Source organism: Sylvia atricapilla, chromosome 10 (genome assembly GCF_009819655.1).
Source record: "Sylvia atricapilla isolate bSylAtr1 chromosome 10, bSylAtr1.pri, whole genome shotgun sequence".
Lineage (NCBI taxonomy): Eukaryota > Metazoa > Chordata > Aves > Passeriformes > Sylviidae > Sylvia > Sylvia atricapilla.
In genome coordinates, this window is record NC_089149.1 from 9,160,720 (window position 1) to 9,188,632 (window position 27,913).

The window sequence follows — 27,913 nt, forward strand, 5'->3', positions numbered from 1 at the left end:
ACTCCACTCAGATACCATATTTCTATCTGGCATGTCCCAGTGCTCACTCTCTGCACTAGTCTTAATCTCAGAACTCCTGGGATTCTCAGCAATAGCATTCTTCCAGCATGGAGAACCTCAGAGTACTCCCTTGCACTCTCTTAAGGAAAGACACACCCGTTTACTATGTCAGCTGGTTGTAACACCACCACGTTCACAGTCTTTAAATTGGTATCAAGGAACCTCTATAAATACCTGGGAATCTGAAAAAGAGATGATCACACTGCCAAAAGATTTCAAGGTTGACCCCCTGAGTAAAGGATTTTTGTCCGCAGCTCCTGCTGGAACAATGTTATGGATCCATGAATATACCTACCTTTTACTTGTATATAAATATAAGAAACCAATAACTCCGCAGCTCATTTAACCACCTATATTTTGCCCATTGTCTTATTAGAAAAAAATCCTAACAAAAACCAACTAAACAGTAAGGCAATGTGAGCACAGCATTTACATTTCATAGTTTGAAAATAATAAAAAACAGAGAGCTGAAGTGAGAATTCAAAACCTCAAAGTAATTTCAACCATACATACATGAGTAGGGAAAAGTTTATACATGATGCAACAGAAAAAGTGACTCACTTTCTGAAATGCCAAAGCCTGTTTTAGTTCATTTTGTCTTCTATACCTGCTAAACACATCAGTGACTGAGAAATGATTTAATAAATTGCATTTTTTCAAATCCCATTTTAGCTATTTAAGCATTTTATTTCCCACTCTTGTGGGTCAGGTTCTACTCTAACATGCTAATCAGAAATAAAGTGCAAGCTGGATAAAGGAGCTTGTTCCTCAGAAAAGCAAGGATAGTCTTGAGATTAAAACAGAGACCTTGAAATTGAGGTGAAACTACAACCCAAAAGTTAATGCAAAACCTCCCACTGACTCATGGGACTGTGAATCTTTCAGCACCGCTGTGAGACACCCAATAAGCAACAGCCCTGCTATCCCCCAGTTCTGCAGGATCAGACAGATCAAACCCATGCCAGGGCAGGTTTACTTCAACTGTCAAGGATAGCACAAATTAAATTTTGTTGTATTCAGGCTAGGCTGGCTTTTTACAAAACCCCCCCCCCCCCCCCCCAAAAAAAAAAAAAAAACCCACAAAAAAAACCAAAAAAAAAAAAAACCAAAAAAAACACCAAAAAAAAAAAAAAAAAAAAAAAACAAAAAAAAAACACAAAAAAAAAAAAAAAAAAACAAAAACCAAACAAACAAACAAAAAAAAAAAAAAAAAAAAACAACAAAAAAAAAAAAATGCCAGAGTGACTGCTTGGTTAGTTTGTATTTCTGTGACAGAAACAAGTTTTTCAAGCCCAGTTAAAGGAATTACCCACAAAACCCCCTCCACAGTGATTTCACATGACTGGTTTCTTCCAGAAACCTCAAGTCTCAAGTCCCTCATGCCACTCAAGGCCAACAAACTCTTGAGGCTACTTTCTTGCTGCCTCTTGCTTAGTTTTCAAGTGACCACCAATTTAATGGCAGCCTCTCACAGATGGGCAATGGACTGTGGCCAGTTTGACTGGTAACTAATCAGTACAAATGCAAGATACTAGCTATCATATGAGATCCAAAATAGAAATACGCTTCCTTCAGAGGGCAAAGTTTAGTAGTGCTGGCAGGTTTAAGGTGTTGACAACACCATAACTTGTGAATACATGTCTTTGGGGGAGATGGGTGTTTGTGCCTCAGGATGGAAGAAGGAAATGACAGGGCATGTATCTCCCACAGGTAAATGCAGAGCTGCACAAAGAAGGAGCACACTCAGGAAAGAGGTCTTCCTCAAATCCCAACAAAGGAAACAAGCACAACATGGACTAACAACCGTATCTGAGATGTCATGCTTCATGCTCCCATTTTTCGCAATTCCATATTCAGGGGAAATCCATGCTCTGAATTATGCTTGTATGCTTAAACAATTTCCCTGTTACCACATGAAGATGCAGAAACGGGCAAGATAAATGATCCAGACTACTCAAGACAGATTCAAAGCCATTTGCTTTCAAAACAAACCCAAGAGGTTGCTCAACAAAATGTACTCCAAATGAATCACTGCAAACTTTAACATATACTTTCAGAAGATGTGAGCTTGTACTTGGAAAGTTTAAAGATAAACCCAGAAGTGGACTTCAGCAGGCACTAGTTTCCTCAGGTGGGGCAATATCAGCTCTGTCCTCAGCTCAGCTGCTGGGATCTTGGCTAAGGCTCCTGTAGTCCCATTTCAGAGGGCCATGAAAACCACAGGTGTTTTCTGGGTTTCTTTGTACTTCAGCATTCGTATGTTATGAATGACAAAAGATAAAATATCTCAGGACTCAGAAGGAGTGATCATGCCCAGAAACACCTGATAAAATGAGCTGTGGCCATGAATTTTTTCCCTTCTCACTTTGGAATTGAAATGAGAAATCACAGAACTGTAATGTCAGAATCTTTCATCTCCTTCCAAACGTTGTCTTTTGTCATTATACAATTAGCCTTTCTTCCATATACTGTTGGGTGAAATTGAAATGGCTCTGACAAAGACCTGCTACATCTTCACCTATGGCAGAGTGATCACATTTGCAGTTATATCAGTCAACACCCAGTGACTCCATCTAAAGAGAATGATGGATTAGCCATGCAGTCAACTATAATTAATACCTGAAAAAAAAACCCTTGTCAAGTCTTTGTTCAAATACGTGATAAGCAGAATCTGGAACAACAAGAGACTTTCTGATGACGTCTGTTCATCACCAGAGAAGAAAAACACCATCAAGTGGAGGGCAAGACTCTCAGAGCAAGGATTGTTTCCTCAGCAAAATTGTAAAATAAGTATTTCCTTCCAACACTGACCCCACATGCACCTCTACACAAACATGTGTTTTCCTGCGTTTTATTTGCCTTGCTATCAGTTTGTTTCTGCTTCATTAAGAAGCAGTTTTTCCACCCTGAACCTTTTTCAGTATAGCCAGCAGAAGCTACTACTCTCCCTATCAACATCAAAAATACCAGTGAGCAGCTTGCTCAGCTGGATCAAGCACTGAATCCTCTGTTCACCTGAGCTATCAGCATCACATTTGGGACACATTCCACCACACTAAGCCAACACAGATGCCCTCTATCTCCCCTAGACATGCTATTTGGCACTGTTTGAGGTCCCTGTGAGCAAGATGACACTGGGCTGTCTATCACAAGGCATGGGCAAGATCCATCTGAAAGCAGCTAATCCATGGAACCAAGAGATGTGTCCTTCACGTATGAATTTGGAGTGCTTGCAAATACCTTCAACCTTGCTTGCAGGTCAGCATGTGATGATTGCCAGCCCACCCCCCTTCTACAGTGGCTGATCACCAACAAGTGGATTCAATCAACAGAAAAAGCCAAGCAATTTGGACGGTCTAATGATGACTGCCCACTGCAACTCTGTCCCAGGCAAGCAGGAGGGACTTCCATGGGACAGCAGCCCACTGGCTCAGTCCTGGCACACATAGGCAAAGCCCAAGAACTGAAAAGAAGGGAGGCTACTTGTGAAACACACCAATTGCTTCTGCACTGCAGAGATGTGCTGGCCACAGTTCAGCCTTGTTTCTCTGCTCTGAACTGTGAGACGTATCTGCTGGGGAACCAGGATAAAAACCTCCTGTCCTTAACTGGGCCAGCAATACACAGCAGAAACAAAGAAGCACCAGTTCTTATTCAATAGCTGTCAGTAATAAATATGAGATGGAGAGAACGGTCAGCATTGGCCCAAGGCACTGGATTTGGCAGGGGAATCAGATAAAGTCCTGCCAGCTCTGCCACAACACACCATGTGAGCTTGGGCAACTGCTTCAACTTCATACCATTCCCATGGTCTGGAAGGATGGAGCCAGCCTCCCCTCTGATACTTGCTCTGAGGCTAGCAGGTGAAAGAACAACTAACACTTCTGCTGTGTCATACAGCACCTCAAAATTAAAGCAAAAGACCTGTTTTTTACAGAGAAGTTTCTCAGCTTGCACATCTGTGATAGATTTAATAAAATTCAAGGGTTAAAGTGTGTTTGTTTAGAAGAAAACCACTAGTACATAACCAGAGGTCTGAACTAGAGGCTGGAATACTTTCTCTAGGAAGAACAAATTCATAACCTACTCTTGCATTACTGATGGTAAATTAATGCCAGAGCACCACTGTGTGGGGAGCTCCTTCTTGGCTGTGTTTGCCCAGACATCTGGCTGCAGTGGCTCCCAGCACAATGCTCCACAGCCGAGCCCTGTGCTCCAGCGTCCGACTCTCCCCTCCTGCCGGAGCCAGCTCGACCACTTCACCACCTGCTCCTGCTGGGACACAGCTGCTCGGCTCTAAAAGAACGATCGCGGAACGGCGGGACGTGTGCGAGGACATCAATCCTACTCACACCCCTGGGAAGATTTCATTAAAATCCCAGGGCACAAGCCTAGATTTAGAGAGCTTTCCACTCAAAATCCTAATTTAATCAAATTATTTTAAAACCTCCTGGCAATGCAAACGTCTCCATGCAAGCAGAGAGATGCTCAGGCAACACACACCCCCTCTATAACATGATCCCATAACACCTTCCATCCCATGCGGATCCTCAGTGTGTGTGTGCAAACTTCCCAACCTAAGCCATAGCTGCTCCTGACCACAGTGGTGAAATCTCATATTTTCCTGCCAAACACCATGTTCCTCTGTGGTATTGTAGGGAAGACATGCTGAAAATCCTCCCTACTTTTCTGACACACGTTTGCACATGCATTTTGGGTACTCCTGCAGGGAAGAGCAGCATTCTCCAGGAGGAAGCTGTGGCCTCAGATGCTCGTTTTGATGTATTAACTGGGACTATGCAAAAGACATAAAATCCCCAAAGGAAATTAATCTCCAAGTACATCCAACATTCCCCCAGCTGCCTTATGTATCACACAGTTAAAGCAACTATCCATAATGATCGTATAGCACCTGCTGTCCCCATTCTGGGTTTCAGTGATGTCTCTTTAACCAGACATCAAAGAGAAGAAGCAGACAATGGTGGAATTGTGATAGGAAGTGAATAGTGAAAGCTCCTTGTCAGTCTGAGTTACCATTTATCTCACAGCCCCATACATATTGCCCACCCTGCCTCTGCTGTCATGTTCACGCACTGCTGCTGTAACAGCCTCTTTAGGGGGGTTATCAGAGCAGTTTTCAGGCTTTTTTAGATGGGCCTTTTGGATTTTCTCTTGCGCCAAAGCCAAGTGCTCAGCCTCAACGTACCCTGATGGAACCAAACCCGAGATTATCGGCGATTGATGGAGAGACGGGAAGACTGATTCATGATCAGAATTCGATTTTACTGAGGTTTTCCAAGTCTTATATACCATTTCAGTGAGGTTAATAATTTCTACTACAATAATTAGATTAGAAGATCATACAAGCAACTCATGCATTATACAACATCTTTATCATAGGGGGTTGATTGAATCTTTTCTCTTAAGCAGGTTTTAATCCCATCTTCTCGTAAGCTCAAAGTTCTGTTTGTCCTTTCCACAGCATCCTAGTCACCAGACTAGTAATGCTAATTAAGTCTGTCTTACTCTCAGACTTGTGTATTCCCACAGAGATGAATTTGGTACCAACATCACATGCCATGCAATGAGCACCACAACTTTCTTTTTGAGACTGACAAGACATACAGCCCCTGCTCCAGCTAGGGGCTGGAGCAAAGCCATTTCCTCCTCCCTTGAATAGCCCATGCACTCAGTGTGCAGGGGTAGCATATACAGCAGCCTTTGACAGAAAACATAAGGATCACTCCAGGGAGTAGTCAAGCCAGGATGAACCTTTCTGCCCAACAGCATTTTAAGACCTAAATTCAGAACATGCTATTAAAGGAAACACCTCAGACTGACGTCTGTACAACATTATAGTCCTTTTCTGTCCTATCTAAACACTTCTTCCAACCCTAAGTCTTCCATTCATATACTAATTAACTGTATTTTGCACACAATGACTGTTTAAACAGGGTAGAAATATTTATTACTTTCACAAAGCAAGAATAAAAGACCTGAATGCTTACTATACAGATATGAGGCAGGAAATATGACAAAACAATTTCCCATCATTATTTCCAGTAGTTGCTCATATTGGAAAATTTTAATAATGAGAGTAATTAATTTGTGGTTCTTGAGATTTACAATTAAACAGCATTAGCAAGGACAACTGTCTAAAAATAAATGTTTCTGTCCTATCCTATTAGCTACAACCAAAACCAAAATTTCCCAACATACAGTGTCACATCCTGCACATGTAGTGTCCTTCCAGCTCCTCACTTTCCATGTGTGAGTGGCTTGAGTCAACTTCTCAAAGCCATTTGCATCAAGTAGGCAGACTAGGTTCTGAGGGCTTCAAAACTGTACAGAGCTCTCAACTAAATCCCATATGTCATATACCTGAGTGGTTTGGAGCTGGCATTTTACACACATCTTGGTCTTTGGGACCTTTGTGCTTGTTTCCCTATATTTTTCTGAAGCTCTCTTAAATGCTCTCTTACTTTAGCAGTACCACCAGTCTTAAATAAGCAAAGCTATTCTCAAAGATCACTGATTTCCTTATTCCTAGCAGCCATGGGACAAGACCATAGGTCTCCAGTGTGCTCCAGAGCTACAACAATACAATTTTTACTACCTCTAAGTTACTCAAAACAATACACACCCACAGGAAACAGCAACCCTTGCTCACATGACAAGACAATGGCATCATACACAAGCTGAGAGCAAGAAGAAGCAAGATTAATTCACTACCAATTCAACACTCAAATTTGTGTAACACTCTCACCTTTGCCATTTTTTGTCCTTTTTTTCCTTCCCTTTTCCCACACACCTGCAAAACTGAACATCCGTTTTGCAGAAAACAAGGAGATAAGCTATTCTAGCAAACAATTCAGTGCCACTAACTGGTACAATGCAAATGCACTTTGGGCTGCTCTCACAAGGAACTTTGGTCAGTCAATGCTGATGTTTTGAGCACCCAGGTGTAAGTGTGCTGGTAAAGGTAGAATCACTGGCACAACAAAAGGAAATGCTCAGCTCACAGACAGTTGTCATAGAGACAGATCAGCATCCCGGGGTATTCTCATTTTAAAAAGGCACAGAAATCCTTTTTAACCTGTCTTCCCGTAGGCATCTGTCCTCGTGATTCATTTCTAAACTGCTGAGGCCAAAAGAGAACCATTTATCAGCACGTCTCCTCTAGGCTGGAGCTAAGGAGCTTTTCTGCAAACTTGATGGTTTTGTTGAAAGCAAGTTTCTATCTGATTCTCTGGCTAATGTTTCTAAAAGCTGTGGGCTAGGGAAGTGATCCAGCTTCAAAGTAACCTGGCCAGGAAAAAAAAAAAAAAAAAAAGGGAAAGCTGTGGGTTGTGCTCACTTTGCTTGTTAAACCAGGTCAGATGTCTGTTCCAGTTTATAGACTGGGTATACCAGGAGCTGTAAGAGGACAGCACAGGGGTGGCATTTCATGGTCCTGTGCAGAAAGGAGGTGTTGGGGGGGGAAGACAATATTGTAAATACCTGCACATTTTTTCTAAGTCACATACAAGACTTCTTGCCTTTGCACCTAAAAGCTGCAGCTCTGAATGAGAAGGAAAAGAAATACATTAATCTCTGTCTGTGTGGACAAAGTTTCATAAGCTTCTTAACTGTTGAAGGTGCAAAGTCTTTAAACCTTTAAAACTCAGCTCAGCTGCTTTTTGGAACTAGGAAGCTGGCAGGCAGCACAGGAAACCATATTCTAGGGAAAAAGCCCCAGAAGGGGCCTATAGGAACAGCTGGATCCCCAGGAATGACAGATGTGTGGCTCTGGTTGCAAACAAGGTCCTCAGAGCCAAGGTCCAATGCAGCAGGATTCCCTGCAATCCCAGCAGGATTCCCAGATCTCTGCAGAGGCATGAAAAAAACTGGGGAGTGGGGGGAAAGAGTGGGTCACAGGTATGTAGGTTAAAGTCATGGCCAGGATTAAACTAAAGCAGGAATTCAAAATTACACAGCCCCAAGAGACACACATACACTGACACTGAGCCCACAAATCCTAAGCTTTCCACACTTTCTACTATCTCTGAAATGTCTCATGGCCTTCTGTGTGACCTAGATATGTAATTCCTAAGTTATTGAAAAAAATATATACATGTATAGTCTTTATCCATTGAGCTATGGAGATCCCTGCTTCTAAAATTGCTGCTAAAAGATAAAACTTTGGGCAAGCAGATGCCGCTCTCACATTAGGTCACAGAAGTTCAGCAGTGACATTCAAAGAGGAAATATTCTTCCACTCCAGCAGGACCAGCCTGACACTGCTGCATCCTACTGAAGCCTGTGTCAGGTCCAAGAAGCTCCCTGACCAGCCAATATTTCTGCTGTTATAAAGATATGTCCATGAATGGCTTCATCTCAGAAATGTTCTTAGTTTTGGGGAATAAATCCTAAACTACATGGATACTATGGGACAGATCAGTATCATTCCAAAGAGAAAACTGAGGCAGACAGGGAGAGCATCAGCCCAAGGCCACCACAGCCAGTGGCAAAGGAGGATGGGAGATTCTTTCACCCAGGATATTCTTAATACCAGCAGGAAGCACATGAGCACTTCATGCTGAACTCTCAAACATAACACAATGTATAGGAAGAGGGCTCACATTCCTTGGGAAAAAAAGCACAGGAGTCATCCATGCCCAGCCACCCCTTCCCTTAAGCCTGTGAGATGATAATTTCCTTTGCTCATATATTTATTTGGATAATTCATTGCCCCAAGCTTCCTGCTGGAGTTTGTCTTCCATTGTTCAGGATTTACATTACTCAACAGGAAATCAGTGAGAGGTCCAGTGATTAGAAAGGTGTGTTTCCCATTTGGACCCACCCTTGCTTGCTCACTTGGGGCTGGAAGTGGGACATGGCACACAACTGGGCCCATGGGAACTCAGGGAACTGGGGAAACAAAAGTATAGGAATTTGTCTGCTTCTATTAAAAGACACAGATTGCTTTGTCCTGCCATATGCCACTGGATATGTCCACAAACGTGTCCCTCACACACTGTTCATACTCAGGCCTTAGAGCAAACACTTTCTCCATGGGCTGGGGAGGGTGTAGTTTATCAAAATAAAGCTATCAGGGCAGTACTTGACTCGACTAAGTGTGGTGAAAGTGTCCCTTGATCTAAAATACGCTTCCTTCTCAAAGACCATTACTTTGACATTCTTGCCAAGGGAGAGAGATTCTGCACAGTGTAAAGTGCCACTTGTGAGATATAACTCAGTTCATCATGATGGTTGGGAACTAGGCTGAGCAGCAATCAACTACCTCTGGTGCCCTTAGCTGTGGCTTTTAATCCCAAACTCACAAACGATGCTCCAATATGTTCTCTTTAATGGCTCCTCTGTAGGAGCACAGAGCAAAACAAAACATAGCTAATCTCTTATGGGCTATCACTGGAACAGGATGCTTTCCTGGCCAAATCCTCCCATTGAAAATGTCACAGTTGGTTTAAAACATATTTCCCCTGAGGTTAGTTTGATAACAGGTAACTCAACTCAGGGGCACACAGTGAGCACTCAGCACTACACTCTAACAGTGACTTGTGGAAGGCAGCTGGTGACCTTTCTCAGCCACAGCTCCCAGTCACCATGAACCTTCCTTCCAAGCCAGATACCTCCAAGGCTTCCCAGGCAGCTAATCTCATGCAAAAGCTGTGGTTTTTAGGTTTCTCTAGTATTCAGGATGTGCTTGGGAATAAACGCCCAGTTTATTAGCCATTGTATGCAAAACCTCAAAGAAGGAAGTCTCTGTTCCAGAAGAAGTTTAAGAAAACTTCAAGTGGAAGTTGGATTTCCAAAAATTATTTTAATATAATTTTAGAATTAATTTAGGGGGACATTAAGCAAATGTCTTTGCTCCAGGCTCACTGACGTGTGCTGAACCAGTCCTCTGAGACCTCCTACAACAGATGTAGGCAAGATAGCCTCAGACACCACAAGCAAAAGGTACATCCTAAATTAAAAACTCCTCTGCTGAAATTTGTCTTTCTGTCCATCTTAGACATGGGGGAAGTCACGCTGCCTCCTGTTCACAGCAGCTTCACCAGACTAAGCTGTGTGCTTTGTTGGGGAAGGTCACAGATTATAGACACTTCTTGCTCCTGTTGCTCTGCAATGATTTCTCTAAAGTTACACTTTCCTGCAACTGGAGACAACACTACAAGGCTGACTAAAATGGAAGAGTTACAACATATGTCTTACATACAATACTCCTGTTTACATCACTCCTAGCTCCTTTCTCAGCAACATCCTTATGTTGACTCACACTCATTTTGCAAAATGAAACAATAGAGCTTCCTTATATTAAGAGATTATTTTGTCTCCTGCTCAGGAAGACCACTGGGTTCTACAAATTACTGGAACCTCCTTTCCACAAAAACTACCAGAAGCCACCTTAGAGTAGCTGAACATCATGCAAAAGTATTTTTTGCTGTGATAGCCTAAAATATCTGGATCTCCTTGTAAAACAGAAATGACACATACCACTAACTGATACAAGATTATTTAAATCATCCCAGACAGAAAACCTCCTCACTAACATTTTTCCCTCTGAAACACACCCAACACTCACAAGTATTAGCTTAGATAACATTTAGCCGTTTTCCCAGCACAGAGAACTGCTACGAAAGCTGTGGAAAACAAGAATATTGCAAGCACAGAAAGAAATGTGGAGGATGAGCCTTTCCCAGTGAAATGTGCACTAATATCTGAACAGCATGATAATGAACGACACTGTCATGATTTGTTTCACTGTATGAATTACTTACCCAGTCCAACAGGGCTTAAGGATTTTGAAAAATGTTGGAAAATGGATCACTCCTTAAAAAACAGGGACTTTTTTTCTTTTCATCCTACTTAGTGCTTATGGTACATAATTTGATGCTGCTCTTAAGACACTGGCACTCAAACCTGCCTTTCTATTCCAGCTTTGATTTTACCCTTCAAGTTTTTAGACTGGCCAGGAAATTCTTAGAGAGTGCAAGGTGAGACTGCTTTGGGGAAGCCTGAAGGGGCTGGAGTTACTCACCTGGTCCAAGTGCAGGGCACCCCCGGTGAAGCGCTGCCTGCGCAGGTGCTGCGCAACTCGATGCAGGTTCAGCACAGCCTCCTGGATCTCAGCTATCGAGTGCTGAGGTGAGACAGGGGGGAGCTCTTCAGGTGACAACACCTTCCCAGGGCTGTCAATCATGCTCTGTGCATGGTCATAGCTCAGCTTCACACAGGAGCAGATGACCGTCCGCCCAAACCACTCGTCAAGGATCTGCAAAATTGCAAAGTGTAAATTGATCTGAGGACTCATTCTTCTGATGCACAAAAGCTTGGGAAGTTGTACAAACACTGGGAGGAATGACACCGGACTTCCCCACTACCTGTGATCTTTGAGTCCTTGTCCTACTGAGACCTTCAGGCCTTTTGCTCATACAGATTCTCTAGCATCTAGTAACGTGTATATGCAAGTAACAAATAACAACATACTGTGCATATACATAGGAGACTGCTTGGATCTCCCTCCTCTACCTGACTTCTCTCCTTCACAGAGGTAAAGAACTACAGACCACCTGGGAGTTGAAACCAGTCTGTTGACTCGCAGGTTACCAGGTGCAGGAGTGACAACAGATACACACATGCCAGAGAAGTTCTCCTGCCTAAAACACAGCAGAATGACTTCAAGTGTGGCCACCAGGGCATGAGGGGCTGGCCTTAAAATACTGTTTTCAGGAGTACTGCAGGAACCCCAACGTCTGACTAGCACTTGTGAAAGTGCCTGAGTAGGACTTTGGTGGGTCTGGAGAAGAGATGGACAATCAATGACCCCTTGCTTCTCTGATCATGTCCATGGTTCTAGGTCCAAACTCAAGCCAGGAACCTTTCTGGGCTTCCAAACTACTTTGGAATTGAGAGGAAAATATTCAATAAATTGCTTATAAAATTATTTTATCTTAAACCAGAAACCACTCCCATTTTACACTCCCTAAAAGAATACCGGTGTAGAAGTAGGAAGTCAGAAGTATTTCCTAAGGCAGACAGAAAAACCTATTTTTAGCTGAGATATATAAGAGAACCCAAGAGCTCATCAAGGCAGTGAAAAGCGCCGAGGGACATAGGCAGAAACCTCTTCACAGAAGTCAAGAGCATTGGCATGAGGGCTCTGGAGAAAGATGCTGTTTGGGATAAATCATTCAAAGCAAAAGTGCTTAGAGAATGATTGGAGAATTGTAATTCTGCCTTAGCTGCCAGTGTCACCTTTATCCCTTCATCAGCCCAACAGGACAAGATAACCTCTGCAAGTGACAGTGTCCAGGGAGAAGAGCGAGCTTTCTATGACAGCCTCATCAAGGACACCGCTCCACAGACAAACCTTAATAGGAAGGGACTGATTCCCAAAATACCTTAGCTGCCTCCCTGGCTAATGCATCACAGAACATATGTGCTGTGTAACTCAGCAACCCAGAGCTCTGAAAGTCACAGGGCTTTTAAGCTTATTTCTAATTTGAAAGTTCTTTAATAGCAGAGATGCAGCAAGTAGCATCTTGCAATGTAAAGTGCTCTGACCATCAGCTCACGGTTATTCTCTGTGTGTCTCTTCCTCTATGCTGTGGAGAAAGAAAGGAAGAGGAAGCCACAGAGCTGGACAGAGATGTTGTGACAGTGCTGGCAACACCTGCTCTGTGTTCTGCTGCATCTGTTCGATGTGGTTCAGTTTCCTGTGGTGATGGGGGATGCATGTCCAGTACATCAGTAGCCCCTGCTATGGAAACCCCACCAAAGGAATGGCCAAGCTCCCATGGGCTGGCCCAGGCACCATGGCTGAGGGATGGGCAAGGCACAGCTGAGGAGCAACTTTTGGGGGTTTTGAGCTGGGACTTGGAGATTACAATGAGTAGCCTGCAAGGTCTCCCCCATCACAGCAAACCTGGTGCACCCAGCATCCACACAGAGCACCAGCATCTAAAGGATTTCTAAAGTTATGATAAGGCTTCCCCAGTTCTGCCTGCTTTTGAGGAAAACCCATATCGTGAGCAACATCCTGTCCTCACTGTCAGTGCTCTCCACCAAGAGATGAGGTTCAAGGGCTTTTTTTCAGGCCTTTGTCTCATCTCCCTTTCACCCAGCTGAGTGTGGGGGAACATGTGATCCTGTTTGCACTGAGATACAGGTATAGTAATACCTAGAAATACCAGCTTTTAGAAGAATGCCCTCCTGGGCAAAAGCCCTAAAACCACTTTTTCTCTTGGAAAGAATAAATTCTTCTCCAGCCTTCACCTGACAGCCACATCAAGTGACCTCGAGTAAGACTGTAACCCTGAAAGGTCTTGTAGGAGAAACCAGTTTGCTGAGATGGCCACGGGCAGACTGCTCTCCCAGGGACAGCATGGCCATGGCCCAGACCATTCCAGAGGTCTGCTCTCTGAGCTGAATGCTACAGCTCCTCTATTTTCTCACTGGTCAGACAGGGTTGGACTGAATGCTGTTTGAAACACAACAGATATATTGCATGGGACAAGAGGCAATATGTAATTAAAGGCTTATTTTAATTAAGGCTTGACTTTTAGCTGTTCAAAGGCAACTCAGAGTCAATAAAAGGTCTACCTAATAGCTACTCTTAGAAGGCCTCATGAGCAATCACAGTGTTGCTATAGGAAGGAGAACACTTCACAGTGGACAAATACAACCTCAGTGCCAGAGCAGGGACTCACTGCAGACACACAGATTCAGGACTGCAACTGTATTTTGCTAAAGCACAAAGATAGATTCAGCATCCTTTAGAGCAGCTGGGACAATAAGAAAGAGGTGAATCTTTGCAAAAAAAAATCAAATTGGCACAAGAAATACTGTCTACAGAAAGAGTTGTATATGAGTACTACAATGGCTAAAAAAAAGTCTGAGTACAAGAAGTGCATAGACAACAGAGTATTCTGGTACTGCCAGTCTTTAGCCCTCCTTGATAAGTAAGGGGACCTTGTGATCAGCAGAGGGGAGATTTTAGGGTAACAAAGAGTGTGAGAGAGGAATAGAGAGAGAAATTAAGATATGGGGAGTGGTGGCAGGCAGCTGAAGGTAGCTCAGAGCACTAACAGACAATTGCTCCACAATTGCTCCCTGGAAGTAACACATGCAGAGGATGGAGCAATGCCTTTGCTGAAGGGCTATCATCTTTATTTGGATTGATGTAATTTGCAGCTCTGAAGAGGAATTAAATAGTCTGTTTATCAGAGAGGCCACAGAGGCATACTGCCACTGCATATTGCACAACTGTCTGCGAGCATGAGGCAGCGCTGGAGTCAGGGACACTTCTCGTCCCACCCAAAGCATTAGCTCTGAATTGCTGCTGGAAGTAAGACATTAAATGGTTGGGTGACCTGGCAAGGAGCAGGACATTCTCCATTCCTGAGATTCATACAAATATTCATCCTTTCCCAACCATGTTGTGAGATTATTCCAATTAGAAATTCCACAGTATGTTATCAGCAAGACATAGGGACAGTCCTACATCCTCCGGTACTGTTCACCTTTGCTATCCACCTGAGTGTTAAGGGATGACATTTTTACCCCTGCAAGAGTAGGGGCTGGTGACTGAGGGAGGTCTGATTAGCAGGATGACTGCCTGCTGCCTGAGGTACCTTGCCTTCCGGAGTCAACTTCCAAATCACAGAGAACGTCAGTCTGTCTTGCATGGGATTGAGACTGCAGAGCTCCTCACAGAGCAGCCTGGGAAGCATTGGGATCACCTGGAAGAGAAGAAAGCCTTGGTAAGACACAAGCTTTTAGTGTGGACAAGCTTCCCTGACCAGCTGTTAAAGCGAAAATGTGTTAAACTGTCAGCATCGTGTTCTCTGTGGCAGGAGTGGCCACATCACAGATCTGGGATGCATCACCCATGCCAGAGCTGTATCACATGGCAGACAACATGCTGGTATGGAATGAGGAAGTAAACCAAATCCTCTGAAATGAGAGGACTTCAGACATGGCTAAGGCCACCAACATCCATATCAGCCCCATCCCTCAATGAGACCAGAGGCAGTTGTAAAGTCTCCAATCTGGGGATCATTCCCAGTGCTCCCCTCTGAAGAATGCAGTAAGCATTTTGGAGTAATCCGCATCCTTGGTTATGCAAGCAAACTGCAACTTTTAAGGTCACAAAGTTTGCTCTGTTTTCCACTTTTTTCCCACTGCTGCTTTGGCATGGTGAAGAACGAGGAAGGTTGGGCACATCAGGAAATTTAATGTTGCAGAAACCTGGTCCTGGCAGTCGGGAGCTGAAGAGGTTGTATTTGGGAACTGTGTTTCCTGCTTTCCCACTGAATACCATGTGACCAAGAAGTAAATGCAAGTCTGCTCTCTGCAAAGCATAAATGAAACTTCTCCCATGCAACACAGGAGCCATGTTCGGCCTCAATGAAGATTGAACCATGCTTTACAACAGACAGGAACTTGTAGATGCACGTGAGATAAACAAAAGTACCTGTTTTATGACTATTGATCATGCTCTTTGCAAATGGAGAGCAATTACTTTATTATACTCAAAATTTGAAAAAAAAATATCAGCCAACATAAATTTCTGGCAGGTTTTTTTTAACGCATGTCCTAATTCCTTACAACTAATCAATAGTTCTACTGCTGAACACTGAATTACCAAATCACAAATTACTCACCTGACTACACCAACAAAGCTAAAGCTTTTGAGCATATTCATGGTAGAGCAAACCTGAGTAGCTCCAAGTGTTTTCACCATCCCTGAGTTATTTCCTAAGTGAAGCCTGTATTAAAGATAATCTTTAGCAGCTGCTTAATGAAGCAAAACTCATTATTTGAGTTTCACTTCTGACTTCCCTTCTCATTGTTTACCTTTGCGAAGAAGCAATAACTGCCCTCAAAGAACAACCACATTATTCCTCTAGTTTATTTTGAGTGGCAACATGGAATGGTGCTTTTCAGAAAAACAGAGAGAAATGCTCTACATGTGTGCCATAAAGTAATTTAGCTATTTAATTTAGTTTCCGTTTTGACTGCTCTGTGTGCCAGCCTATAAATATAGGACCAGCAGGAAGCTGACTGGCATGCAAATCCAGCTCTTCCAAATTGGCACCTATTTAGTGATTTCAGAGATATCTTTTTCTACCTGGAGGCAAGAGAACCACTGTTCTTCAAAACAGTATGGAAAAACAGTCTCAGGTGCCCATTTTCTCCTCAAGTGCACACACTTTACCTTTACACCTTTTGCTTTGAAGGAAAAACTTAAAATATTTAATCACATTTGTGGGGTTTTTATGGCTATAAATCCCTTCTAATTGGAGAAGGGCACACTAGTGCCAAAAGGTTAACTGTTTGGTCTGGGGCTGTCAGGGAGACACATCATGAATCAGCAGCCCTGGTTTGCCTGGAAGGTCACAAGGGCACAGCTTATGATAAGCTGTTTCCCGCAACACAAAGGCCGCCAACTCTGTTATTCCAGTTGTGAACAGAATGTGAACAATACTGCTACATTCATAACTCACTGACACAGTACGTGAGCTTGGCCATGCTGCCTGGAAGGACCTGCACCACAAGGGTATAAATTTAGTGTAAGTGATGCCAACCCATATCAGAAAAGAGAGAAAATAGCTTTACAGACTCTTGGAAATCCCTGCCTGCCTAAGATCACCCATGACCACCTCAAGACCCTGAAGTTCAGGTCACAGTGAACAAAGTGCTAGTAATTTAATAAAAGCTCCCATGCCCTTTCCCACCTGAATTAAAAGCTGCTTTTCTCTCTCTCCCCAACTCTGATCATCTGATAATGTTCTGTACTTACTGAATATTTTTGTGCCTATGCACATCCTCTTTCCCTTCACATCTCCTAGAGCAATACCAGTTTGCTGGAAAAATGCCTGCATGGAACACGAAGGGCCGTGCTTGCTTTAAGTGTACTTGAGCAGGATTAATATCCGATTCAAGAGGCTGTAATTCAATGGAAGGGCTTTCAATGGTGTGAAACACAAGCAAAGCTTTAACTCAGATCATAATTACAGCACTAAACACTCAACAAGCAATTAGCTGTAACAAATCTCCTGTTAGGGAAGTATCAGCCTGTGTTACCTTTTTTTTACAGGATAGAAACTTTAGGTGAAGTAACTTAACCTAAGCCATGGAGGAAGTCTCATGGGAACATAAGAATGCAATCAACCTTTTCCTGGGCTCAGCAAACACATACATAACATAACGTGACCTTGCACTGAAGGTATTTCAATTTATTCTACCTTACTGAATTAAAAGAAACCTGTTTCCAACACCACAACAGTCTTGGCTGACTGCCTCCTGCTTTAACATCACGGTTCCTCTTCACCCTCTGCATAGAGAATAAACCAACTGTCACAAGGCACAGGAGTTTAAGTTATAAATACACATTTCCTTTTTCCTTAACATGATACGGTCACAGCCTGAAAGGATTCCTAGTAATTGCAAGCCCAGCATTTAACATACAAAGATGTCACAATTGTGTCACACTCAGAGAGTGAGATGCTCCAGCAGTGATCTCAGGGGCAGCCCAGAGGAACTCCTGCAAAAGGATTATCTCCATCTCTTTCTGACAGAGACACAGGATGAGAGGAGATTTCCCTAAGCACATCTTTAATGCCTAGATTTGCAAAATATCAGAGTTGTGTAGAATTGCCTTGAATAATCCAGAGGTTGCCCAGTACCTTTTAAAATGCTTTGCCCTTCCCGTGACTGTCTGCCAAGAGCCAGCAGTGTCTGCCAGCTGTCCTGTGGAGTGCCAGGGCACGCAGGAATCCAGAGAGCTGAAAAGCTGCTGAGGGAGCTTCCCACCTCCAGCGGGAAGTGGTTTCCTTGGCAAATTGCTACGGATGTGCCTATGCTGGGGATCACATCATTCAGCTTGACTTTACTGCAGATGGCAATAAAGTCACCTGGGCTTATACAGGGATCATAAACCTGGAATAAGGGGTTTATAAATGTAGCTGAATCTAGAAATGCAGGGGGAGAGGCCCAGCAGGGCTAGGCAAAAAAAAAAAAATTTACAATGTAAAAAAGGAGCTACGCGCCCCCAGGAAATCCTTTCTAATGAATGTGTCAAAAAAACAGGGCTTGGGTGGTGAGAGCTTGTCTGGTTTTAATCCCCCTCTATCAGTCAGGCTAATAAAAGACATCATCTCTCCTCACAAGTCTAGCAGTGCCCAAGAGATACTGGAAGGGCACTTCTTTGAGTGAAAGGCTGATACTCACAATGCTGGCAGCTGTGGGTCTGCATTTCAAGTCAAACCACAGACGGGATTTCTCTCTCCTTATTTCCAAGTCCTAAATGCAAAATTTTGAGCACTACCCTCAAGACTCAGTTGTCTAACACTGCCTGACAGCCTGCTCCATGCTACTGGTCCCCTCTGCAGGCAGCCACGCATCCCAGTAAGCCAAAGCAATGGCACCACTGGAAAATCAAAGTGAGAGAGGGCACTTCTGGGGGATCTTACCATCATGCTGCCATCATAAAACAGATGGACCTGTGACCATGGCTGGTCACACTGCTTAGCAGTTGGCTCCTCTGCATGGCAAGATCTAAACCCCTGCTTGTGAGAGCCCTGGGGTTTGTTTTGCTTTGCCTCTTCAACCAATAAAGTGCTTCCAGAAACCAAATGTGAGTTTCCAGTCTCGGACTCATTCCTAGGGAGCTGGGAGGGAGCACATGCATGCTGGGATGACAAAACTTCTTGTTCCCTATAAAATCAGAAACATCTGCTGCAGCTAGGACTGAACTCTGGCCAGGTTCAGAGCAGGTTAGCCCAGAGCAGCTCAGATCAATGGACTTGCTGTAGCAGCTTTTCAAGGAACAGAAAGGGAAAACTGGTCAGCCAACCAAAGGGAAAAAGGAACAAACCCTGACCAAGCATAATCCCTTATCTTCACAAAGTTACATGAGGAGTTTTGTTCCCTTCAAACAACTTCATTCTGCTGGCATCCTGCTTTGGCTGCCCCTTAATTCTTGGTTCAGGTTGGTTATAAGCACCACTGACTCCCAAGGTGATCCTTCTCCCACAAGCAATCCAATGGGGAGGGATTGCATTAACCAGGAATTTCCCCTAGAGCTGGTAGGAGGACATTGAAGTCCAACAATAGAGTGGGCTCAGCAAATCTCTTGCTTGTACACTAAATGACACTCCAAGGAAATAGGCAATCTGTTTATGAGTCAAGACTTCTCCTCAGGAGTTGTATCAACATTTCCATTAATTCAGAATATCAAGCAACTCTTTGTTACGCAGCCTGAAATTATCAAAATATCAACACCTGACAACCTGCTGGTGTCAAAAGTGAATGTCTTGAAGTCCTTGGACTCAACATGAAGACAGGCTTACAGTTCTGATCTTTGATCTCCAGTGTAAAATAGGACCAGTAAAATATTATAGGGATTTATGGCTGAACTCTCACTCGAGCTGCTTCACACCTAAAATAACACTGAGAGATGTGCCAAAAAAGAGGAAACTGTTTAGGTTTTCTTGCTTTTTAAAACCTGATACGATACATTCTTATTTCAAAAACTTTTGACTTGTATTAAATAGACCACTAGTAATTACACAATAACTCCCCTTCTGGTTCAGGAAAATTAAATATGTGGCTTTATTTAACTTCTTTGGGAGGATTAGCATGGTGTTAACCTCTCACAGAATCACAGCTGTCTTAGGAAACAGTTTCATCAAAGGAAAGCATATTTTCTACAGAAGTCACGCTACCATCTTGTTTCAGACAGCCTGGCTGCATTTCTCTGCCCAGCCCCTCGCTCCTTTTCATCTCTTGCAATTAAAATATTGAAATTTTCATCATCTAACCTAGTTTGTTGTTTTAAAATGAGTTTTCGGCAGGGCAGAAGTGTGGGTAAAACACTAATCCTGACTGCTGGGCCAGGGGAGTTGAAGATGAATTGAAGATTAGGGACAGCAGGTAACTTATGCTGGCATTGCACAGGACTGGCAGTGCTGAGGGGAAAAGGCACTTTGAAAGAAAATTCAATTAGCTTCTGCATCCAACTAGATTTTCATGAAAAATGTCTCCTTTCTCTATAAAAATCTTCCTTCTCCCTTGACTAAAATAATTACATGGCCTCAAACCACACTATTTTGACTTGGAAATACTGCCACAACATCCTCCTGGAGTCCAGCTTTGCTGCCTCCAGTGACATACCCCCTAGGCCAGCCCACACCTCCCATCATCGAGTCATCCATCAGAGGAGGGGAGCAGAGCACTGCAGAAGCCAAGGGCTTATCACTGGAGAGACTGTAGGATTGGGAAGATTGGTGCCAGAACTGCTGATTCCATGAGATACACATTGCTTCCCACCTATGGAGAACAGCAGGCACAGGGAAATGGGGTGTCCCAGCACAGAGCAGCTGTGTGCTGTGGGTGTCACCACCACTGACCCAGTGGGGACACTTTGGCATTGCTGTCACAGTTGTTCCACAGGGAGCTGAAACCCACCAGACTCCCTGAGACCCTCAAAGCTGGGCCTTGCTGCTTCTACCCAAAGAAAGCTATGGAACAGCTGCTAAAGGTAAACACCTTGATATCAAACCATTATTTTGATTCCAGTTGCATAACATGAATCATTTTATCATCCAGAAAGTGTAGAGAGGACAGAGGAAGTTACTAGAACAAGCATCATTACAAAAACCTCCCTGGATAACAACCCTGAAAACATCCAGGAAGGGAAGGGATGGGAAGAATCACTCCTAATCATGAGTAGCAAATAGGATATGTTTATTTATTATAGAAAAGATGTCCTGCCATTCCAGAAGGGGCTGTGGAGACAAGGACTTCACCCTGACTGAATGGGAGTGTGGGGAGAGGAAGATTAATCTCCATGAGACTGCTTCAACACTCCCCTTCATGCAGCTGATGCCTCAAGCCTACACAGGACACTGACAGCCAAGTTTTCCAGCTTCCCTATACACACAGTGCCAGTGATATCTGATGGGCTACAAAGTGTTTCTGCACATTCAACTGAAAATGAGACTGCCACAGACAAAGCCTAGATGTTTCCTTTCAAACAGTGTTAAACCTGAACCTGTTCATCCGTAGAGTTTAGAAGTCAGCTTTAAACTTGAGCTTAACATTTGATTCTGATAAGCTAAAATTTGTATAATTTCAAGCATCTTTTCATTGCATGATGAAGGAACACTATTCCTCTATCATTTGGGATATCCAGATAAAGTAAGAGCGTGAACCTTTTGTTTTACCTCAAGATGTTGGTTGGTTGGTTGGTTTGTTTGTTAGGGTGTTTTACACCCTACTCTGACACAAATCCACTTCTGGGAGAGATTAGTTGGACTATTGCACCAAAGGCAAGCCAAAATCCTCCACGTCTGCCAATTTGAAGCCCCCAAGAGCAAAGTGGAGGAGCCAGCTTAGGTGTGTCGAGCTTGGCTCAGGTGAGCCCTGGCACATATGAGGCACTCCTTGACCACAGCCAGAGGGTCACAAGCTGCTGCTCCACCCCAAACTCTCTCCATAAGCTCCAAGGTAGTGAGCAGCTGTGTCAGCTTCTGTGCTTCCATCAACTTACTCATTTTTGCAGGTGTCCTGCAATAGCAGCCAGACTTTGATTGTGAACTTCTGAAAACAAACCTTGAAAATGAATTTATGGTAAATGGAAGGCACAGTGACCAGACAGACAAAGGAAAAGCTGTCCTTACCTTCTGCACCAGATAGACACTGGTGGCCCTTTCACTTGCTACTTTATCCAGTGCTGTTTCTTCCAGGACGAAGTAGCTCACATCTGCAATGTGGACTCCCACTTCCAAGTTCCCTGGAATTGCACAAGGAAGTCAGCAGGCTGTGAGTAGAAACGGACTGCTGACATATTTAACTTTGACTCCTCTCCCCCTCCCCCAGTGCTACTGCAACCTTTTTGCTTTATGCCAAGATCTCACAAAACCAATACTTCTTTCCACTTCTTCCACCTCGGATGAAAACCGTGATCGCTCAGGACACTCAAATTCACCACCACTGTGGCTACAACATACAAGAGGATATACACAGAACTGAATCTTCAAGTCCAGAGGTGGAAATGTGAAAGTCCTTCAAAATCATGTGGATAAATTTTTCCAATTAGGAGCTTGTAATAGTGAGCCCAGTCCTCATCCCTTGGCTGCTAGACAACAGCACAAAAGAAAGGTGGAATCCCACCTCACAAGCAGACAGGCAATGCAGGACCCCATTTACCTGGTATGGAGCAGTCAGTCACACATGCTTTTGGGTTTTCAGAACTGCACCAACCTGGTGCAGGTTGCACCAGCCCAATTCACTGCTGGGAATGTGGGGGGTCTTTAGTTACTTTGGATCAGGCTATGCAGAAGTGCAGCTTTCCACTAGGAGAATATTTCCACTGTTACCCTGCCCTTCCTTTAGATTTGGCTTTTTGTCTTTTTATTAGAGTCCAGTTTAAAAGCATCTTAAGTCAAAAGTTAGGCTAGAGAGGAGTACTACTGAGGTTTATCATGAGGTTTTGGCAGTAATTCGGATTTGGAAGTAGTGATCATCCTCAGCTTTGGAAGTAATTAGTACCTGGGTCCAAGAAATTCTGGTTTGCTAATCCTCAAAGCAGCCTATTGACCTTTGTTTTCTCTGGAAGGACGAGGCTGGATTTGAGGTGCTTATTTGTAAAATAGTTCTAAGTGCAGCGGGTTCCTAATTATAACACTTGGTTCTTTAGAGGAATTCACTAACCTCTTGATATCTATAAATATTTTTTCTTTCCTTAATTTTTTTAAAGAGACAAAGTAATAAGATCCCACGCTGGTGACAATCATGTTTATTTATACACCTTGCAAAGAACATTATCAAAGCCCTTCTCTTGAGTGTCACGTTTTTGAAGGATAAATGGTTTGTAGCTGTTGTCATTAAGAGGTACATGCGCCTGTGTGCCCTTCTGATGGATACCAGCACAGGATTTCAGCAGAGTAGGAGTGGAAACAGATGAAGAAGAAGCATGAGAAGGTTCAGCCTCCTATTAGTGAGAGACACCCAGCCCACTGTGCCCCAGCTGGGAACTCAGGGGAATGAGTACCAGCCCAACCTGCAGAGCTGCCTGACTTCATAACGAATTAACTCCATTAAGCCATGTTTGCACAGCACTGTGAGTACGTAAAGCGTAATCTTGCTTTTTGAGCAGCTTTAGTGCACTCGGCAGAGCACAGATGTAAAGGCGGCACAAACGCACACGGAAGGCGGAAGGGATGGGGTTAGATGTGCCCACGTAACCTCCAGTCACTGCAACGGCCTGCAGAGACTAAATATGATGGCAGCAGGGAGAGAGGGCAATAATCCCATCGCACACCAAGGGACAAATTCTACCACTTGTCAGGAAGCTGGGAGCAAAGACTGCAGATTAAATGGTTCACCTCAGAAAGCTGCCTACAGCTGTGTTGTGATATTATCACATGCCTTGAAAGCTGCTCTACATGGATTAGGCATCCAAGCCTGAAACTACTTAGACAGTAAGTCTTAGACCAACAGTTCAACCAACGGGTTTAATATTACACACACTCGAAGCCAAGACACTCAGAAGGTAAAAAAATATTGAATACTTTGAAGTCAATATCGTAATGTATTGACCCTGCAGGCAAATATTGACTAAAGGAAAAGGAGAGGGGGTCATTACATCATGCCTTTAATCGTACTTTAATTCAGTATGTGCACTGTTACATACATGAACTTTTTGTCCTCGATAGAAAATCGACAAACCAAGAAAGATCTCATTGCATGAGATAATAAAACATGGAGTCAGCCAACGAAAACACACTGAGCAGAGTTAAATTTCATTCAAGTTTCCCACCAGAGCTTCTAAAAGCCGGGGTCAGCATGAGCCCCTTGCTTTTGAACTTTTAATGGAAATTCTATCTAAATATTTTCTTACATACATTGACATAATGCAAACTGGCAGCCCTTGGGTTTGGTATGAATCACCCTATCTCCTTCTTCCCCAAAATATTCAGACCAAGAGAACTTGAAGATACAGCACAGTGATCAACCAATCTGATTTCTCTCAAATCATTGCTTTTGAACGTGTTAGACAAAATACCATCCTAAGTCTGCACAGAAATACCTACCTGCTGCTCTCTCTGGTTTATTTGCTAATTAAAGAGAAAGAGTGTTGTGGATAGAGAAACACTATTCACTAGAATTCTGTTCCAGGTCCACAAACTGTTTTTCTAGTCTCATTAATTTTTATGACAAAGTCACAAAAGGAACATTTCCATTTTAAGTCTCATGTTATTTCCCAAGGAAAAAAAAAAAACAAAAGAGAAAAAGTGGCCTGAAAGGGAAAGAAAACTTAACCAGCAGTCATGGAGTAAAAAAGTCTTGTCAAAGAGATCAGAGGAAAGGGTGGAGGGTGGATACCACATGGACCACACACCATAGGCTACTACACATGGTCTATTTGACCTCCATTTTGTTGAAAAAAATCTACTTTTCCAGCAGAGAGAGGCTTCAAACATTGCCATCTAGCTCTCCATTGTGACAGACTTTTTACATACTAATTTCTTAGAGAAACAAGTACTTTTACAAACTACAGATTTGTTTCATCCCAAATTCTCTAACAGGCAACTTAAAGCTGCACAAGGACTCCTTAAGCTAGGTACACACTACCAGTTTAAAGTTAGGGGTTTTTTTAAAGGAATTTGTATTAAAATGTACAGGAGATTAAGCCAGATACTTCATATGCTGCTATTAAAGCAAGAGCTGCAGGGAGCATCTATTGCAATGAAAAATGCTGAAAGCGCTTGGATGGCTTCTTTCACTCAGGATCTCTGGGACTCTTTCATTTAAAATCATTTCATCTGAAAGTGGATGCAAAACTGTCGTGCCATTCAAACTCTACCACTGCAAAGCTGCTCTTGGGAGATGTTTAGCAACAGGGAATGCAGTTTAGAATCAAGTAAGGCATGTTTTATTAACCAGCTGAACCCTGTTAGCTCCTCTCTGCAACTACAGAGATGTGGTGACAGAGATGGATGGGAGACAGGAGCATTGTCTGAAATTACACCACAGCATTGCAAAACTCAGCAAAGAGGCCCTTTGCAATGAGGAGCTCTCTTGGGGACTATAAGTAGAAAGGGAAAGGGCTGGGCACTCAGCCACCCAAACTCCCCTTGAGCCAATGCTCTGTGCCAGCAGGACAGGATTTGTTTGCAGTAAGTCATCTTACTGCAAACAGCACAGTTGTGATGCCACAAGCAGAGAGGACAATCTCCCTTTTATTTACCATCATGTGGCTGTGAGAATGGCAAACCAGAATGGACGTGCATCTTGCCAACTTTCTGGAAGCCTGGAGCTCCTCTTGGAGCTCACCAAGTGACAGCCATGAAAGGCAGATCTCCTCCAGCACAATGGGCACACAGTTGTTTTGGAGAAGGTTCAGCTCCTCGAGCTGGGGATCTGTTTTGTTTGAACCCATCCCAAAATCCGTGCATCAATATGATGCTAAAATCAAAGGAGAACAGTGGCACCTTCCAGAAGAACAAAGAACAGGCAGTTCCTTTTTTTTTTTTTTTCCCTGATGATCTCATTCTCTATGACAAAACAGTTCAGAGAACTTCTTTCCTTCTTTAATGAAAAAAATATAAACAAAAAGGGATTAGTAAGAAGGAGCTGGAAGAGAAGGAAAAGGCATTTTCAGCCTGTAAGTGCCTCATAAGAAATGTCAAGCAGGTCACATCAAGCATTTGCCCCTGGAATTAGAAAGTTTAGTCAAATGCATTTGAACAGTATGTGAGGGAACACAATGGAAGCAAATCCCTCTTCCCTGTCTTCAGCAACCCTACTCAGTGATAGCACGAATCCAGAGACGAAGCAGTTTTACTTCATACCCTAGCATGTGTGAATTTTAGGGCCATATAACTTAAAAACGCAGCTCTTCAAGTATGAAACGTCAAAAAGTATTTATCATGCAGACACATTGCCATTTATCTCCATCTCACCTTCAAGCATCATCATTCTCAGGAGGGAAGTCAAAAAGGAGCAAATGTGTTAAGTCAACTTGAAATCAAATACCAGAGTTTTTGTATTAACCTCTGTTTCCCACACTGTCTTCACCTTTCAGTGAGATATAGAAGAGTTCAAAGCAAATTGGAAAGTGTTTGCTCTATCCAGAAAACAGCCAACTACCCCCCCTGCTCCCAGCACTTCAAGGCAGTTCCAAGCTGCTCCCTGGTTAGACCAAACTCTTGCAGCAAATAATTACAGCTCTTTCCCATTCCACAGCCCTGGGGGTATCATGCTGTTGCTCTTATCTGCTAAGCAATATTTAGCACTTTGCAAAAGTATGAAAAACTTGTATAAAGAGAGAGAAATGAGGCCTTTAACCTACATGTACGTTTTGGTGCAATTGGCAGTGCTACAGAAGATCAGGAGTCTTCATCAAGGGGAAGGACAGTGTCTGCCACAGAGGGTCACAGCTACAGAAGGGACAGCCAGAGGGGCTGCAGACCATAAAGGGGTGGACACAAACCCAATGTAAGTTGCACTGAAGCAGAAATTGGCACCAAGACTTTGGGAAGCTGCTGGAACAAGGCAGGGGCCATCACAGGCCTTCAACACACACCTTTAAAAGAACTACATGACCCAAGTATTTCTGCTTCTCTTTGGCAAGTGTATGAACACATTTAGCTCAAGGTGACCATCTTGGGTCAGAGAGACAAGAAAAGAGACCATGGAAAAAGCAAGTTTTTTGTCTGCTCTGGAGTCTGAAGACAAAGGTGGGTGGCTTTAAATCACTGAGGCAGAGTAATATAATGAGCTTCCTGTCCTGAGCAAACCCACATCAGCTCTTCATCACCTTGTGACAGAAGGTGCTGCCACCCAGAAGGCACCTACTACCTACACCTGTCCTGAAAACTACCTTAAAACCTGATGCAATAACTCTGGAGAAGAATGAAAGAGCTCTTCTGTGCAAGTGCTACTACTGCGCTATTAAGCTGGATACTTACACGAGGAAGGAATTCTCCTGAGGGCAAAACACTAACTACTCAGGACAGAATTCACACAGCATGTACAAGATAAAACATTTAATTGCAGACTGAAGGACACAGGCAATGATATCCAACAGAATAAGCACACTGAATAAGGACTTTCTCAGACTGCTGAGCAAGATACAAGCAGAAAAATACAGATACAAGCAGGGCACAAGTACTGCAATGGTAAAAATCAGGAAAGAGCACAGAATAATTCAGGACAGACAGTATAATGATGGAAAACAAAGGGAATGTGACATTTCTTTGCTATATCAAAGGTGTCCGTTGGAAGACTGTGGCAATGCCTGTGTCCCACCTTCTGCCCGTGCAGGTTTTGTCCCCACTCCTGTGCTGGTACCTGCTTACACTGCAGAAGTTCACAGCACAGCTGGTTTCCTCTGTGCCTCCATGAGCGCTTAGCAGACCTTGTGAGGTGCCAAAACAGAAAGTTCCACTTGGAGGTATTGTATCGATTTCTTTGCAAGACTGAAGTAATGAGCAACTTAAGAGGAGCTACAAACCCCAAAGACATCAGATTTATCCACTGAATGCCACTACTTACTATATGGTCACATCTAGGTGAACCTCTAGATGACTTACAATTTAGACCCAGCATGAATCTTTGTCATGCAGACTCAAATTCAACACTCCTTAAATGGATCTTCCACCCTTCATCAAGACAAGATACCAAGCAGGAAATGGCTGTGCTGCTATGACTCAGATTCCTGCCTCAGAAAGCAATCTCTGCTGGTGGGGAGTTACCAAGGCAGACTGCCCTGAGCTCTCTTGGCAGCCTCTTAGCAGCAAGGTTTGCAGCCAACATGATGAAGGTGAAAGGACAA

The 27,913-nt window shown here is 43.4% G+C and overlaps 1 protein-coding gene across 1 annotated transcript in view; it reads right to left on the minus strand.

The window, feature by feature from the left end:
* Window positions 1-27,913, minus strand: part of DIS3L2 (DIS3 like 3'-5' exoribonuclease 2) — a 182,616-nt gene that overhangs the window by 52,324 nt on the left and 102,379 nt on the right. Inside the window, exons 12-14 of the mRNA XM_066325906.1 lie at window positions 21,753-21,865; window positions 14,700-14,807; window positions 11,105-11,338 (exon numbers count right to left, since the gene is read on the minus strand). Coding sequence (XP_066182003.1) covers window positions 11,105-11,338; window positions 14,700-14,807; window positions 21,753-21,865 — 455 coding nt within the window. The remainder of the gene's footprint in view (window positions 1-11,104; window positions 11,339-14,699; window positions 14,808-21,752; window positions 21,866-27,913) is intronic.